Source organism: Anas acuta, chromosome 3 (genome assembly GCF_963932015.1).
Source record: "Anas acuta chromosome 3, bAnaAcu1.1, whole genome shotgun sequence".
NCBI classification, from domain to species: Eukaryota; Metazoa; Chordata; class Aves; order Anseriformes; family Anatidae; genus Anas; species Anas acuta.
The window spans coordinates 67,252,030-67,267,477 of NC_088981.1; the positions used below are offsets into that span (position 1 = coordinate 67,252,030).

Genomic DNA, 15,448 nt, shown 5'->3' on the forward strand with positions numbered 1-15,448 from the left:
ATAAAAACAGATCACTGTGGGGAGGACACAGGACAATCCTGCAGCCTGTGTAGCAAAAAAGAGCTGCCCGTGGCTTTTTTTTTTTTTTTAACCACATTTCTAACTGTAAGCATTTATTTTAATTGGGCTGATGAAAGTAAAGTGACTGCAGTCTGTAGTCTTGGTTTGCTACTTGTACTCATTGGTGAGGGAAGAGGGAAAACAAAAGGAAAAAAAGTTATACTTCCACAGCAAAATGTTATGGGGACAAACTCCTTAAAACGAAAAGTCCAGTGTTTGCATTGCCTTCATCTCACTGGGTCACATTCTGGCCTGTGTCACCTCAGCAAAATCCCAAGGATCCTCTATGGTACAACTCTCCTAAAAAAGCTGAAGAGACGTCACTCTCGTGGTGAGATGCTGACAACTGTACAGGTCACAGAGCACTGTATTTCTGCAGAAAGTGTGCAGGCAAAACTGTGCAGAGACCTCAGCCTGCCATCCCCCTCTTTGGAGGTTATACAAGGTCTGGTCCCCAGGGAAACTCCTTTTTAAAAATCTGTCTGTGAGTCAGCATTCAAATGTATTAAGACCAGAACATCTTTAGAACTAAGAAAGCATATTTGCCATTTTCCAACTTTTCACTTGTGCAATGTAGATAGCACAGTCATTCAAGCACTCCAGCTGATGAGAGGCAAGCGCAGCATCATCTTGCACCTGTAACATCCCTCACTGCCTCTGCTCTGCCTGCCTCCCTCAAAGGAATAGGTCACAGAAAAAGCTCATCTGCCAAAAGAACTGAATCAATGTCCAAAATGTCAGGCCGAGTACTAGTAACTATCCCTTATGACTCCAGCTTTACATTTTGAATTTTGCAGCAGAATTACCAGAGGAAAAAAAAAAAGTTACACTGAAATTTACTGGAAAATGCACCCCAGTGAAGGAGTCTGAAGGTATGGAAGCAAGGCAGAATAAAGTTCAGGATCTGCTAATTCAAATAGAGTTTAAGACAAAATGCAGAAAAATAAATGTATAAAGTATAACTCTACTATAAACCAAAGGCTCAGGAATGGAGGCTGATTGAAAGGAATTCAAGATGCATCCCTGTATCGCTGTTCAAATTTTCAAATAAAAAATATGAATAAGGTTATCATTAGTTTTGTTCTTACTGGTATTTTTACGTGAAATTTAGTTTTTCAGTAGAAATGCATTGGCCAAACCTCAAATACATTGAGTTTTAAATCCAACTGCTTGTCCTTATTAAAACTACAGTTTGAGTTTCTCATGTCACATTCTTTCCTATAGGCACAGCTCTTCTGGCTGGAAATATGTGTATTTAACCGGTCAGTTCAAAGCAGGGTTTCTTGTTCACACTAAGTTTTCATTTAGCATTGCTTTTGGGTGCTGTTTTCTATCACCCCATCTGGCAAGAAGTTGATGGCCTTGCCTCAGACACCCAGGTTTCATTGCTTCCCACTGGACTCAAGCTAAGCAAAATATTTGAGCACAAGGTATTCAGCAGCCAGAAAGTCTAAACATGCTTAGATTTAATAAAATCTCTCCTCAGCACCAGAAGTTCCTAAAAGCACATCAAACATGCTTTGTAAACTGTGTTCCCACGGGCATTTGAATCAAGATCAAGATCGCAGCCTCTGGATTGAGGGCGCCCGCCTGTTGGCCTACGCTCAGGTTGTATGAAAGATCACACAGCGTTGGAATTAAGACTGTTTACCATGAAGATAAAAATAGTCTCCTGTGGGAGATGATGGAAATACCTCCCTGAGGACTGGGAGGTGCAACCAGCACCTTCTGCTGCAGAAGCAGGTCCCCCTGCTTGCCCTTTGCCTCTGCTGAGCGTAACACGTACGTGTAAAATCCAGCCTGGGCTCACCCAGAGGACCTCAGGACATGGGCCATGCTACCTCTGTGGAGAGTGTGAGGGGATGTACTGATGGGTGGTAGTATTTCTCCCACTTATCTGCATGCATGGTGGATGTGTGTGGAAAAAGGTGAAGGGAGTATCCCTGGGTGGCCATGTCTGGGCTGGGCCTGGCCATGGTGGCTGGCTCATGAGCAGGAGGGTCCCTTGCCCTGGAGGGACATCAGTGGTGAAACCTGTGCCCATGAATGAGACCCAGCACCACGAGCTGCCCCAGGAACTGTGGCTGGGAATGGGATGCCTGTCACTAAATAGTGGCAGTCCCAGAAGCAGCAGAGCTGGAGAGCTCTGAAAATAACACCGGTTCCTCATGGCACCTTCCTGCCATCCTATATCACCCAGATGTCTCCCTGCTCCTGTCTCTTCCCACAGGCCAGCTTGTGGGCTGAGCCTCTCTTTCCCCTGGGCTTGCCCACCCTTGTCCCACACACACAGGGGGTGCACACTGCCTTTATCCATGGGCTCGGAGCACTGCCCCCTGCACTAGGAAAGAGGCTACTGTTCTCAAATGCCTGCTGTAGGAAGGTTTCACGCGCTGCAGCTTTTATTGAACGATGTTTATACCGCCAACTACAAAATTGTTACAAGGCATGGTATCAAAGTATGTTTTCAGAAGCGCTGCTACAATGTCCTGGCAGAAAACAGCTGCCTTTTTCATCCCTCTGATTCACATTCACTAAGCAATTAATAACCGGCTTGGCCTCGCTCCAGTGCTAAATACGTTCTATTCCCAAGCGTGCTCAGGCACACGGCCGGGCCCGCATGCTCCGCCGCCCCTCTGGGCGCAAACATCTCTCTCCCGGTTACTGATTCCCAATGCCACCCTGCCCTTGACTGCCTTCTCACCACAATGAAGACCCCCAAACCAGCCCTATTTCCATCTCTGCCTCATCTCTCCCCGTCTGGCTGCCTGCATTTTCCGCCTTCATAGAGATGCTCGAGGCTAATTGAGCACCATCTCCCTACTTCTCCCTGCCCACATGGAGGCCTGGGTGCAGAGCTGCTGGCCTGTCCTCTTCCTTCCCACTCCTCCTGCTCCTGAGAGCATGGAGCTTGTCTGCCAGTTCCTATATTCCGGATTCAGCCAAAAAACAGCATTTTCTGGAGAGCTACAGCCTGCAAGAAAATGCAGCCAAAGCAAAGAAAATGCCACTGAACTGAGCATGGGGCTTTGTTGATAATCCCCACACATGGAGACATGAGATTCAGCTCATCTTCTATGTTGCTTTCCCTGAAGTAATAACTCCAGCTTATTAAAAGATACAGTAATAACTGTCAAGAAAGTGTTCTGTGCTCATGTTTGAAAGATTTGAGTTATGCATAAAAGCAGATGAATATCTAAATAAGAAATCAAATCTTTCCAGTCAGACCTGTGCCCTCCCTGATCACATGGGATAGGAGAACAGACCAGGGGAAAAACAAGATTTGTTGCAAGATGCCACCTAAACCACTGATGCAGTCTTGACAACATGTTAGGTTTCCATACATCTGCTACGACCTTTGTCACTTACAGAAGCATGCACACTGCGAATGAAAGTGGGTTTGTGCTTTCATCACTCTGTGATTGATCAAGTGAGGCTCCGAGTTAAGCACTTCACCTCTCACCTCTCCACCTAGAAACCTGAGTGGGGAGTGCTAGCTTTTTACTGGGCCATTACAATGGAAGAGAGAGGTCACCACACCATCAAGACCTAAACCCATCACTTTTCCAGAGAACAACAAAAATCTCAGACCTCTTTGCTTTTCCTGGCAATGGGCTCAAGTGGCTAACAAAAACATAGGGCAACATCGTGGGCCTGAGGCATTTCTGTGTGGGCGAACATGGCCAGCCCTCCACACTGCCTCCCTGGTGGTGTTGGCACCCAGATGCCATTGATGCCAGTGGAGCAGCTGATCAAGCCCTGTGTGCAAAGAAGTATATAAAAATCCACAGCAGTGCTTTTTTCAGAAGTCCAGCTTCAGATTCTTCACAGCATTTTGTGGAGACTGCAAAGAGAATTTAAAATGATGAAAGAAACTACGGGAAATTAAGGCAAGTCTATAATCATCTGAAAAAACAATGACTGCAATCTTCCATGGACTTTATATTAGTATTAATGTTTTCAAGGAAAGAAATCCCCCACTTTGCAGTATGCCTGACTGCAGATGGAATAATAAATACGGTGTAAACTTTTTCTTTGAATTGCATTCTCATTTGTTTGACTCCATAGGGTCCCCAGGAAACATTTTAACCCCTGTGCTGCAGCTGTCCGTCACAACACTCATTTTGCTGCCAAATCTAACCAAGCGGGAGGTGGGGAGTGCTGGGAGGGGGGCTGAGGGCAGGAAGGGAAGGTAGAGCAGCAGAAGAAACAAAGGAACATTGTAGAGTGCTGATTTCGTAGCTCAAATTATTTACTTACTGACTTCAAAGGGATGCAAAAGGAGAAGGAGGTCAAACAAACCACAGCGTGTTTTTCCCTCCTCCTCGCAGACATTATTTACTGTAATGTCTCTCTTAAAGTAGGAATGAGAATGCAGCAAATGATCTCAAATTGGTTCCACAGCGGTTCTATAAATCACAGATTCCTCCCATGCGCCCAGCTGTGATTGCCCCCCCTCGGCCATTTGGCAGTGGCTAGGGGCTGGCTTTCCCCTTGGCTTTCCTGCAACCAGCCTCGGGGGATGCCCTGTCTCAGACGTGTGTAAGAAGTCATTTTGGTAACCAGTTGGATTGCCATCATCAAGTATATTTAAAAAACAACAACAACAAAACTGACAAACATTTTTATATCCCTTATATAACAAAGTAGCTTCCAACCATATTACCATTTTTCAAAATTAGATATTTTTTTTAGCAATAGTTAGCAGTAGCTAGGGAAATCCTTATAGCTGTGCTGACCTACATGGCAGTACTTCAATGGATTGCCACAAACAACGTGGGCAGCCTTTACTACCCCAGAAAGCTCTCACATTTGCAGAAGTTTGCAGAGATTAAAGTCTCTCAAGACCGGAGCTTTCATTTATTTAGCTGCTAAAGTGTAAAACAAAAGCAGAAATCTCCTTTTGAGCAATTTCATCTATCAACAGGAAACCATTTTTCAGTAAAGAGGCAACTTTATACTTAGCATTCAGGCTCACAACCTTAACGAGGAATAGAATAAGTTTCACTTAAACTAACACAAATGTGAACCAGAAACTCACACGCTAAAACCCTTCCAGTTTCTCTGTATAGTTAAAGATTTAATTACTTTTGTCATTTAAACAATTAACTTTCTGGAGACCAACCATGTCCTCCAAATATATACATCTTAGGGACTTGTGTCATGATGAAGCCGAACACTACCTGGGCTACATCTATGCATGAGAGTAAGTGACAAGAAAACTCAAGAAATTACAGTACCAGAAAGAGAAAACAGTAGCTACAGCCTTGATAGTGCCTTTCATATAAATTATTTATGAGGACACAGGATTAAGAAGTTGCTGCATTCCATAAAGAACAAGATCGTGCAACATGTAAGGGACGAGGTTTACACAAAAATTAAAATAGCATCATACAGTTCTCTTGCTTCGCTTCTATCGAATACTCAGAAGTAGTAGCAAAAGAGGCTTGCCTTTGCTTTTCAGGATGACTATCTGGTTCCATCACAATCTGTGAAAGACAGACAGTACCAGAGTACATGTCAAAAATAAGCATGTTTTAGTCACTGCTTCCAGGACTTAGGCAGTGTACCCAAATGTAGTCCTACAGAGAAGCGAGTTTCAGCACTGGAATTTGCTTTTCAGCATTCTAAATACAGCAATCTTGAGCCTGTGGGTGTGAGAAAACTTCTCTATGCCTTTTAACTGCTGCAACAAAAAAGACTTTTACTTATTTATTTATTTATTCACTGCATAGCTGCATATAATATTTATCAATGCCTTTCTTTTACGAATGTGCATGCTGCTGTGACTCATCACCTCAACACTTTATTACACTGTGAGTTTTGGGGAACAGATGTGAGAATGGATCTACATATTTATGGATGTTTCAGAGGAATCACAAGTGTAGGGTCCCCATTTTGCAAGCCAGAAGTTGATTTTTTATTTTCCAGCAAACATCTGCCTACCTGAAAATACATGGACCTCATGTTAAGGTGTCCATCCTCAAATGCAGAGGTGCTGAGAAGGCACAAGCACTCGGTTCACTGCCCAAGCACTGGTTGTAGCTGCACACTGAGAAGGAATCTTGGAGGACTGTTAGTAAGTGGAAATGTGGTCATGCTCCTCCACCAGCCACTCATGTAGAGTGAACCTTGGGGAAGCTCCATTACTGTAAAGGCTAAAAGGGAATAAATAGCCTACAAGCAGACACTTATTTCCTATCCCTCTGCCCACAATACCGCAGCAGTGCAGCAAGAACAAAGTGGGAAATGGAGCTCCCACTACCCCATGCTGGCCCCCCTGGGTTTGGTGGGGCTCTTCTACTATCAGGGCACCTTCTCTGATTCCCCTAATGTGGGGCAAACATGCAGTTGGATTTCTATTAAGGGCTTTTCAGGCAAAGTAGGAAATGCTAATCTTAACTGAGAGACATATCATATATATGCAAATTGCTTGCTCTACTTTCTCCATCTGTTTTTTTTTTTTTTTTTCCCTAGGTTTTTCTCTTTGCTATGCTTTACTGGAGATTAACTTACAGTATATTGCACTGAACTAGGACTGTGTGGGAAACATATGCTGCAAGCTCAGGGCCAAACTCGAATATTGGGTAGCACAGAAATAGGAATATTCACAGCCGTGGTAAGTACTGGCAAACCCACAGGGACAGGAAACTCGGAGACACCAGGTTAAAAAGAGGCTGAAGTAGAGCTGTCCCAGATAAGGTAGCAGGTGGGAAGGCAAGATTTCACAACAGCTTTAATTTGGGTAAGAGCAAACGTCTGAACATGATAGGATGAAACCCCACCACCACCACCTTTTGTTTTTAATATGCAACTTCCTTGTTAGTGTGATACAAGACAGGAAAGACTGATATTTATCAGTAATTAAGGCTGGTCGATTTTCTTAAAATCAAACCTGTCCTGACTTAGCACAATCACACATCCACTTCCTTTTGCTTGTATGACTAGATTTAATATGTGATTTGTTGTGGTATGTGATTGAAAGGACAACAGAAAGCACACTACTTCTGTCAAAGCAAATTATGTAAATCCTACTTAATCCACAAGGTATAAGTTACTAAATATCTCAAGAGAAAATTGGTTTGTGAGGGAAAATAATTGCCATTTATTCACAAGACTCAATGTTCTGCTTTGCCTTTTGACTCATTTAACTTATAGGAAACCAGCTCTTTCTACCATAATTATTGCAATCGAACAGCAAGTGGTTCCCTGCAACTCCAGCAGAAATGACAGTAAAACTAACTGAACTAAGACACATCTACGATCAAAGATGTACATCAGGCTTCTGACCTGGAGCACTGAAGGTAAGAAATGTTTTCTTCCAGTATTCCCAGGCTACTAGCCTGCCTGATACTCATCATCAAGGCATTAACCAGAGTGGTACACTTGGAATCTCAGTGAAACATGAAACGTTGCAGTCTCCCTGGTTTGTTGTGGTTATATCTAGTTGGTGCAAACTATATTTCCAATTCTAAAAATAAAAATTTTACCAGCCACAGAATTACTTAAGTACTACATTACTGGTTGTGACACCATGTATGAACCACAGCATCATTTCTGCCACTTTCAGTCTTCTGTGACTTGTTAATATGAGATTGTGTAAAACGTATTTGCAAATAGAAGTGAAAAACAATGCACAAGAGACTGTTTTTATACCACTCTGTGTACACTACTTACACTGCAACTCCATATTTTCCTTTTATTTGACTGGATTTTTTTATTTATGTATTTATTTTTGATTAGCCCCAATCTTGTTCTCATGTTTTCATACAGTGTATGGTAGAAAGGTATGCAATTTTTCACTCCCCTTAAGAGTGAATACTTCGGTGTAACTGCTCAGACACTAATTTATTTTGATAAAACTTTATTTTGCTTTCCACGTAGGGAACAAAGAGAACTAATTTCTTCTAAAAAACAGGAGATTCATTTTCAAAGCACAAGCATTAGCACTTCCTGAAAATCAGTAAGTTCTCAGATATGTGTTTTATAGACAAGTTTAACTATGCCTCTTCTACCTGTGATGAAATACTAATAGATCAGAAAAAGCTGACTCCTTGGGCTTGAAAATGTTGACAGTTCTGACTGCCCAGCTTCTCATCATACATGACACAATTCATATTACAGCTTACCTACAGAAATTCTGTTCTAAAGCATTTAGTGGGGGCACAGAGCCTATGGCTCCAAGGCATTTCAGCTTTAATTCTCCCTTCCCTGACACGGGAAGCATGGGATAATACAAATCCCTGGCTTTGGGAGCAAGCTGAGACAATGTGGATGGAGGGCAACGTCTCTGGTGTTAGCTGTGGAACTTGCTGCTAAATCCTCCCAGTGGAGGGGCACCCTCAGGATCTTTACAGGTTTAGATAGATATTTTTTTTTCATACTCAGAGGAGAAAATTGACTATTTTTTTAAATTATTTTATTTTTTTATTCTGAGCTTGTTTTGCAAAGGAAGCATGGCTGACTGTTAAGTCAAAGCAATCCACCGCCATGGTACTGGTGCAGCACCTAAATAAAATAGATGTAAGTGGTTTCAAGAATCTGCACATTTCTACTCTGTGCAGCTGCAACAACAAGGCTCAACCATGTAATAAAGTGATTCTGTTTGGATAGATGAAGAAACCCACCTATGTTTCCAGTGTTTTGAGGTCTCTCCTTACTACACCATGAAGAAAATGTTTGTTTGATTTCTTACAGGACACATGGGCCTTTGTATAGTATGAGAGATCACATCCAGAATTCCCCATGTGTTTTTGTAATTTGAAATAAAGCAAATAAACACAATTTTTATTCAGTAGACATGAACATCTGGAAGATGACATCAACATGACTTGAACTGTAATGTCAAAGTGCTAGACTGAAATCCAATACTGTTGAACAATTTGCGGTGGGAATGCCAGAAACTTGAACATCGCAGATTAAAACTGTGATGGAAACAAGGTTTCTGCAGCAGCTGAGGGAAGGAACAACAGTTTGGAGCTCTGCTAAAGGTGGGGTGGAGGAATAACACAACAAACTTGTAACTGCCTGAAGAAATTACTGCAATTACAGTAGCAGCTTAAGCCTAAATGTGATACTAAATACCAAAACGAAGATCCTTCTCTGGAAGAGGCTATGGATCTGCATTTCTAGCTTTGACCTGCTCTGCCTTCCCCATTTATTCTCCTTCCTTTTTTTTTTCAGGGTGTTTGAAAACACCTTTACTGGAGCTCCTTGGAGATGAGCAGAGAGAATATGGGCTGAACGAGCTCTGCCTATGCAGAGGAGTGGTGTGGGGCTGTTGTAGAGGCAGCTGCTGCGGCCAGGCAGCAACCCATCCCACCAGGGAAATGGAAATAACGAGCAAGGTCACTCTGGGACTGGAAGTGCTAGTCAGGAAGGATGAGAAAGCCCCATCACCACCAAACTAAACCTTCATATCTTGGAAGGAAACTCCTGAGAGGCATGTCCTAGCTCTGTCAAAAGAAGTGGCAGGCAAAGAGGGAATTTGTACCTTTCTAGTAATGCTCTCAGCTCTTGGACTTAATTACACAGCATAAAAAATCCTAACTACTGGAAGCCTCCCTATGTACAAGTGTCCACTAGACCTCAGAAATATGGCTTTAGCATTCACACATTTTTCACAGACAAAATGTGTTTAATTAGATAATTCATAATTTTTGTTTTTAGAATAAATAAAGATATCTTCATACTTTTAAAATTAGTCAAGCCATTTGACTTTTTTTTTTTTTTTTTTAATTTAACATAACATTATTATTATTTATTTTTTTAACATCACTAGTGCATTGTCCCAGTTTGAAGTTTCCTAATCCCAGTGGTAATTCTAATTAAGCCTTTTGGGAAAGCTGTGTGCTTATTCTTATGCACTGCTATTAACATTTTTTTTTTTTTAATTGTAGATAGTTGGGATCCAATGCCATTCCACTGAATCCAGTCAGGAGGATTTTATTTTGATTTTGTCTGGCTTGTTTTATTCTTAACAGATGGTGCAAACCCATGTGTTGATAAGTACATGCCACAGGAGAGCATCTGATACGATACAGTCAGCCCCAAACCTCCGGCAACGTCTACACTGAGGACTTCAGCGCACACCACCACTCAGGAGCACGCTTCTCAGCATGGTGTGTTGTCTCAGGCGAGCTTTCTAAACTGTCATACTTCTGGTGCCCAAAATGGCTTTGAGAAGGTACCTTAAGTATCTCTATGTAGTATAAGCACCCTCAAACATGTTTTTTTTTGTTGTTGTTGTTGTTTTGTTTTTTAACTATTTTTTACTGTGCTAAACACATAGCTCCAGTGGACTATAGGTGGCATGGTCTGATAAATACAAATTAATGAATCTTGCATATGCAAATCAACATACAATTTGTATGAAATATTATTCAACAGCCATGCATGTTATGTGCATGTGCTGATATTTCAGGGAAGAGCTTTCCCAAGGCATCTTTTTCCTCCCTCCTTTGTCAGTGAGACTCCCAGAGGCCTCCCTGTCTCTGATTTAGTTTGAAATATGTCCTCTGGTAACCTAAAGAGAAGTACATATAAAGGGCTTAGAGCTATTTATAGCAAAGTCTGTGCAACTAAAAACATGGCAGTTTTCATGTGGTGGGTATACACAGCACTTATGAACTGCAACCGGAAAACTGTTGCCTCCGTCTTCAGTGATTCTAGTCAGCATTCACAACGCGACACAGAGGGAGCCAAGGAAGGAAGTAGACATAAGGACAAAATGCAAACAAACTGAAAAATTTACCAATCGGTTATATGCAGAATCTGTGGAGGGTGTGGGGTGTGTGCATACAAGAAAGATTCATCTTTATCTGCATTGCAAACTGCTGGAAGTGGGTATGCAGACTGGATTAGCATTATCACACCAATATTCTTCAGTACGTGTTTTGTGCAAGTCCCTGAGAACAGGCATAGTCTCTCATAATTACTGCATACACTGTTGCTACATTAAGTAACAGCCCTGACTCAAAACCCTACTGCCCCTAAGTTCTTCCAACTTATGTGAAAAAGCTGAGCATTGGGTGCAACTGTCAACAGACCCAGAAACACTGCAAGCAAAGTTCACATTTGGATGCTGATCTGCAAATCCCACATTAGCTAGTGTCACCGTCGTGCTTCATTTGAAGTGCAAATAAATGAGTTATACCAAGAGTGGTGGCTTCAGTCTTGCTCTTAATAGAGTGAAATCCCCCTTTCCTATACTCCTTCCTACAAATAACCAACCCACAGATTGTTTTTATAAATCCAACTGGCCAGAATTTGCTTAAGAAGTGTAATTGAAGATAACTTAAAACTCTGAAGAAGGAAGACTCAGATTTGACTCTGATTTAGGTATCTGCTGCCCAAAATTACATATTTCAGTTTCCTGCTCAATGAGACCAGAAGAAAAACTGGAGAACAGTGAATGGTAAAGGTAACATGTTCAGATCTGCCTCCCTTCTACCTTGGTCTTGACTTGCTAGAAGGAGACCTTGAAAAGGGGCACCAGGTCTAGTGTGGTTGTGTGAGGCTGGGCAGGTGGGGTACAAGGTATAATCTGTGGTTGTCAGCAAAGAACTGGCAAGTGAAACCGCAAGAGAAGTCAAGATCAGCATACAGCATAATTAAAATGTGCTTATTTTCCCTTTTATTATAAATCCCATAGTTATTTTATCACTCGTTCACAGTCATAGGTATGACATTTGTCCCCAGGTAAGATGTACTAAGCTCACAAATACGTTTTAATTAAAACCAGTTCCCTAATCACACGTCCTTTCCTGTCATCAGTCTATGAAAAACAAAATGCTGTGTTTCATAGATGTCCTCAGACAATGTACATCTTTAACATGAGCAGAAAAAGAGCTGACACACAGGCTCTGCACAGTCACCTCAGTATGAGCTACACTATGAAGCAACACCACAGTAAAAAAGGGGCCTTTCCCTGATTTAAGACTTAAAAGAACAGAAGATATAATGGCAGCTTCACCCTTGTTTTGTAGCATCCCTTGGGATAGACTGAGAAGACACGTGAACTTGTTACCTGTGGGTTCTGGTCATGGAAAAAAGCAGATTGCACAGCCAGTTCATTAGATGACAGAAAACTGCACTACTTTATTTAATATAAATATATTTAAATCAATATATTTAAATCGGTGTATCTTTCCATGAACCAGCTGGTGGGAGACACCAGTGGTCACGATTCAGAATTAGCTGAAACTCAGGCCTGATTCACTCTGGCACTTCTCGTGCTCCATTACAACTTTTAAGTCAAGGTGAGAAGCTTGTGTAACAGGAAGTTTGTCTCCACTTATCCTTATCACCTCCCTCCACTGGTGCGGCTGCAGAACACTTAGCCCCTAATTTATAGGGCAATATCAATAAACAAACAAGTAGAATAATGCCCCCCTAAGGAGAAAGGGAAGATTTGGGTCAAAATCTCTTCCGCTCTCTAGACGCTGGGCAGACTTGTAAATGTGAGTTTAGGAATAAGGTTTACCTGGTTGTCTTAGGACTTCTGTTTCTGTGCTGTTGGTTTGATGGCAGAAACATTTCAGACATGAGTAAGAAACAACAAAAGCGCCTTTACCACTCAGTTTTGGAATACAGACAAGGAGTCGGAGTCATGCTTAATTGCTGAAGTGCCACTGCATGCACTAAAACCCCCAGAAATCCCAGCAAACTTACTAACCAACTCTCCAAGTGACTTTGTCCTTGAGGTCATCATGACAAAACATTGGTACAAGAGGAGGCAAAAACACATACCACACAGATGGATAGAGAGGAATTTTTTTTTTTAAACCATCACTGTTTCCTAGATCATATCAAATTGGAGTCTCAAAAGTGGGAAATACATATTGAGGATAGCACAGCAAAGTTTCAAGAGGAAAAACAAAGCTATTGCATGAAGCTGATAAGTGGAAATGTCACTTGGCTTGTACCAATTTTTCCCCAGTGGAAGTTTGTATCAGAAATCCCCATAACTAGGAAGCTAGGGAAAAAAAATAGGTATAAATCAGCCAAATAAAGTGCTTTGTGGCACTGCCTGGATGCTACACTAACCCAGAGTACCGGGTGTTGGAATTTGCAGCCAGATTTGATACGGGGACTATCAGCTTGCCTGAAGTGTGCTGTCAGGCTCATTACTATGCCTAACTTCCAGCACTACTTCGGCGGTAGCTGTCAGTGAACTCCTCTAAGATGGATGCACCGGGCCGGGCAATGCCACAGCCGGCAGCTCGCAGTTGCCCCGCAGCAAAAGCCAGCTGGATTCGCAATTCACACGGGAAACTCAACTGGGAGCCGCACACAAACATAGGGCAAACAGAGCAGCTCCCGGGCCCTCGTCTCACCAAGCTGCGGGATCCCAGCGAAATCCCCACCAAACTTTGTCTCGGCCGGAGCAGGCGCTGCTCTTCCCGGCGGGGCTGCAGGTGAGCAGCCCGGGCTGCGGGGTGGGGGCTGCCGGTACCGGGAATGGCCTCGGGCCCCTGCAGCAGCCCCATCCCCATCCCCATCTTCATCTCCATCCCCATCCCCATCCTATCCCATCCCCACCGCCGGTGCCGGAGCAGAGCCGGTGCCGAGCCCGGGCGCCCCCGGGGCCGCAGGCGCCGCGCCTCCAACTTGCCGCGGACTTTTCCCCGCTGCCGCGACTTCGGGAAAAGAAGAGCAGAAGGGACCCACGAGGAACACCCCCCGACTAGCGGAGGACGAGGGGAGCGGGAGGACACGCTCGCCCTCAGGCCGGTTACCGCCGTAATCTCGCAGCTCCTCGGAGCGGGGATAAAGGCGGCGGGGATTAACCGGGTCAGCTGCGCGCAGCCCACGGACCCCCCGCGGACCCCCCGGACCCTCTCCCCGGGGCGAGGGCAGCTGCCGGCTCCCAGGAGGGGGGCGACCTCCCCCGGCTGCCCCCTGCCCCCGGACTCACCCAGCTTCTCCGCCCGCAGCCAGAGCGGGGCCGAGGCTCCCAGCAGCAGCGAGAGCAGCAGCGAGGGGGCGGCCCGCGCCCCCCCGGCGGGGCTCATGGCTCCGGCACAACTTCCCCGCTTCCCTCCCGCTCCTTTCTCTTCCTCTCCTCCTCCTCCTCCTCGCCGGGGCGGCCCCGGGGCCGGCCCTCCTGCCCTCCGAGGGGGGCGGCCGCCCCCTCGCATCCCTCTGCCGCAGGTGCCGAGCAGGAGCTGGGGCCGCACGGGTGCCCCCCCCCGAGCCGCGCTGCAGCGCTGCCGCCGCCTGCCCGGGCTGGGGGTGGAGAGAGGAAGCGGGAGAAGGGGCAGCGCCGCCCTTCCCATCGGGCTGCCTCCTCCTCCTCCTCCTCCTCCTCCTCCTCCTTTTCCTTCTCCCGCCAGCCCCGCTGCCCCCTCCCGGGGCTGCCGCTCCGCCCTGCCGCTGCTTTTCGCCGCCTACAAGCTGAACCCCTCCGGACCTGCCCGGCCCCAGGGGGGGGACCTATGGCACAGGTGGGGGCGGCCCCGTGCGCTGCTGAGGCGGCTGCTGGCCCCCAAAAAGAGCCCACTTGCAACCCACCTGGAGTCCTGGAGACAACCGGTGGTTATTAGCTCCTACAGGACTTTAGGGAAGGGCAAGCCTATAACCTTTATCCCATCTGAGCTCGTGTTTCGCAAATGGTAACATCTGCTTGTTAACTTCCTTACAGGCACTGTTATGCATAGTCACCAGGCACGTTTTTTACCCAGTACATTACAATCTTATATACACGAATTTAACACAGATTTTTAGTACTCAGGACTTACCCTTTCCTTACAAAGGAGGATGTGAAGTCTCGTCTAAAGCATTAGACCTGGCACAAGGCGGTGTTTGTTACTGCAGCAGTTTAGAGGAATTCTCGCTAGACCTCATCAGCGAGAGCCGGCATCAGGGTGGCTGAACCAGGGAGGCTGTGGTGGGTGCCTGGCCTCGAGAAGCTGAAGGCTGAGAGAGTTTGGAAAAGGAGTGTGTCCATGTGAATGCAAGGGGCCTGTTCATGGACTCGTCTCGCAGATTATCAGGAAAAGATCCATACAGCTGATGGAGATTATGGATGGAAAGGGGCGAGAAAGTCAAACTCTGCAACAGCTTCAAGTCTAAATTTAAAAATAACACAGAATTGGTAAAGCTGGTAATGCAGAATTGAGCAGCCTGGACTTGTGGGAGGTGTCCCTGCCCATGGTGGGGGGTTGGAACAAGATGGCCTTTAAGGTCCCTTCCAACCCAAGCCATTCTGTGGTCCTATGACTCTAAAAATATTGTAGTTAAAGAAAATAGCTTCTCCTATACCAAATATTGTTTTAAAATCTAAAATGAGACTCAACAAAATGAAAACACCAGGGAGAGGAAACAAATAGCACACTCTGATACATCCTCTGCAGCATCTACATTTGAATGAGTTGCAGTTATTGAA

General features: G+C 44.7%; 1 protein-coding gene across 4 annotated transcripts in view; it reads right to left on the reverse strand.

The window, feature by feature from the left end:
* Positions 1-14,313, reverse strand: part of DCBLD1 (discoidin, CUB and LCCL domain containing 1) — a 48,915-nt gene extending 34,602 nt beyond the window's left edge. For 2 of the 4 annotated variants that reach the window (XR_011095097.1, XM_068677621.1), the window contains exon 1: positions 13,979-14,313. Coding sequence is in view for 3 of the 4 variants with exons in the window: in XM_068677621.1 (XP_068533722.1) it covers positions 13,979-14,201 (223 nt within the window). In the remaining variant the exon portion in view is untranslated. The remainder of the gene's footprint in view (positions 1-13,978) is intronic. The other 2 variants (XM_068677622.1, XM_068677623.1) reach the window with 1 other exon arrangement.
* Between the last annotated feature and the right edge of the window lie 1,135 nt (positions 14,314-15,448).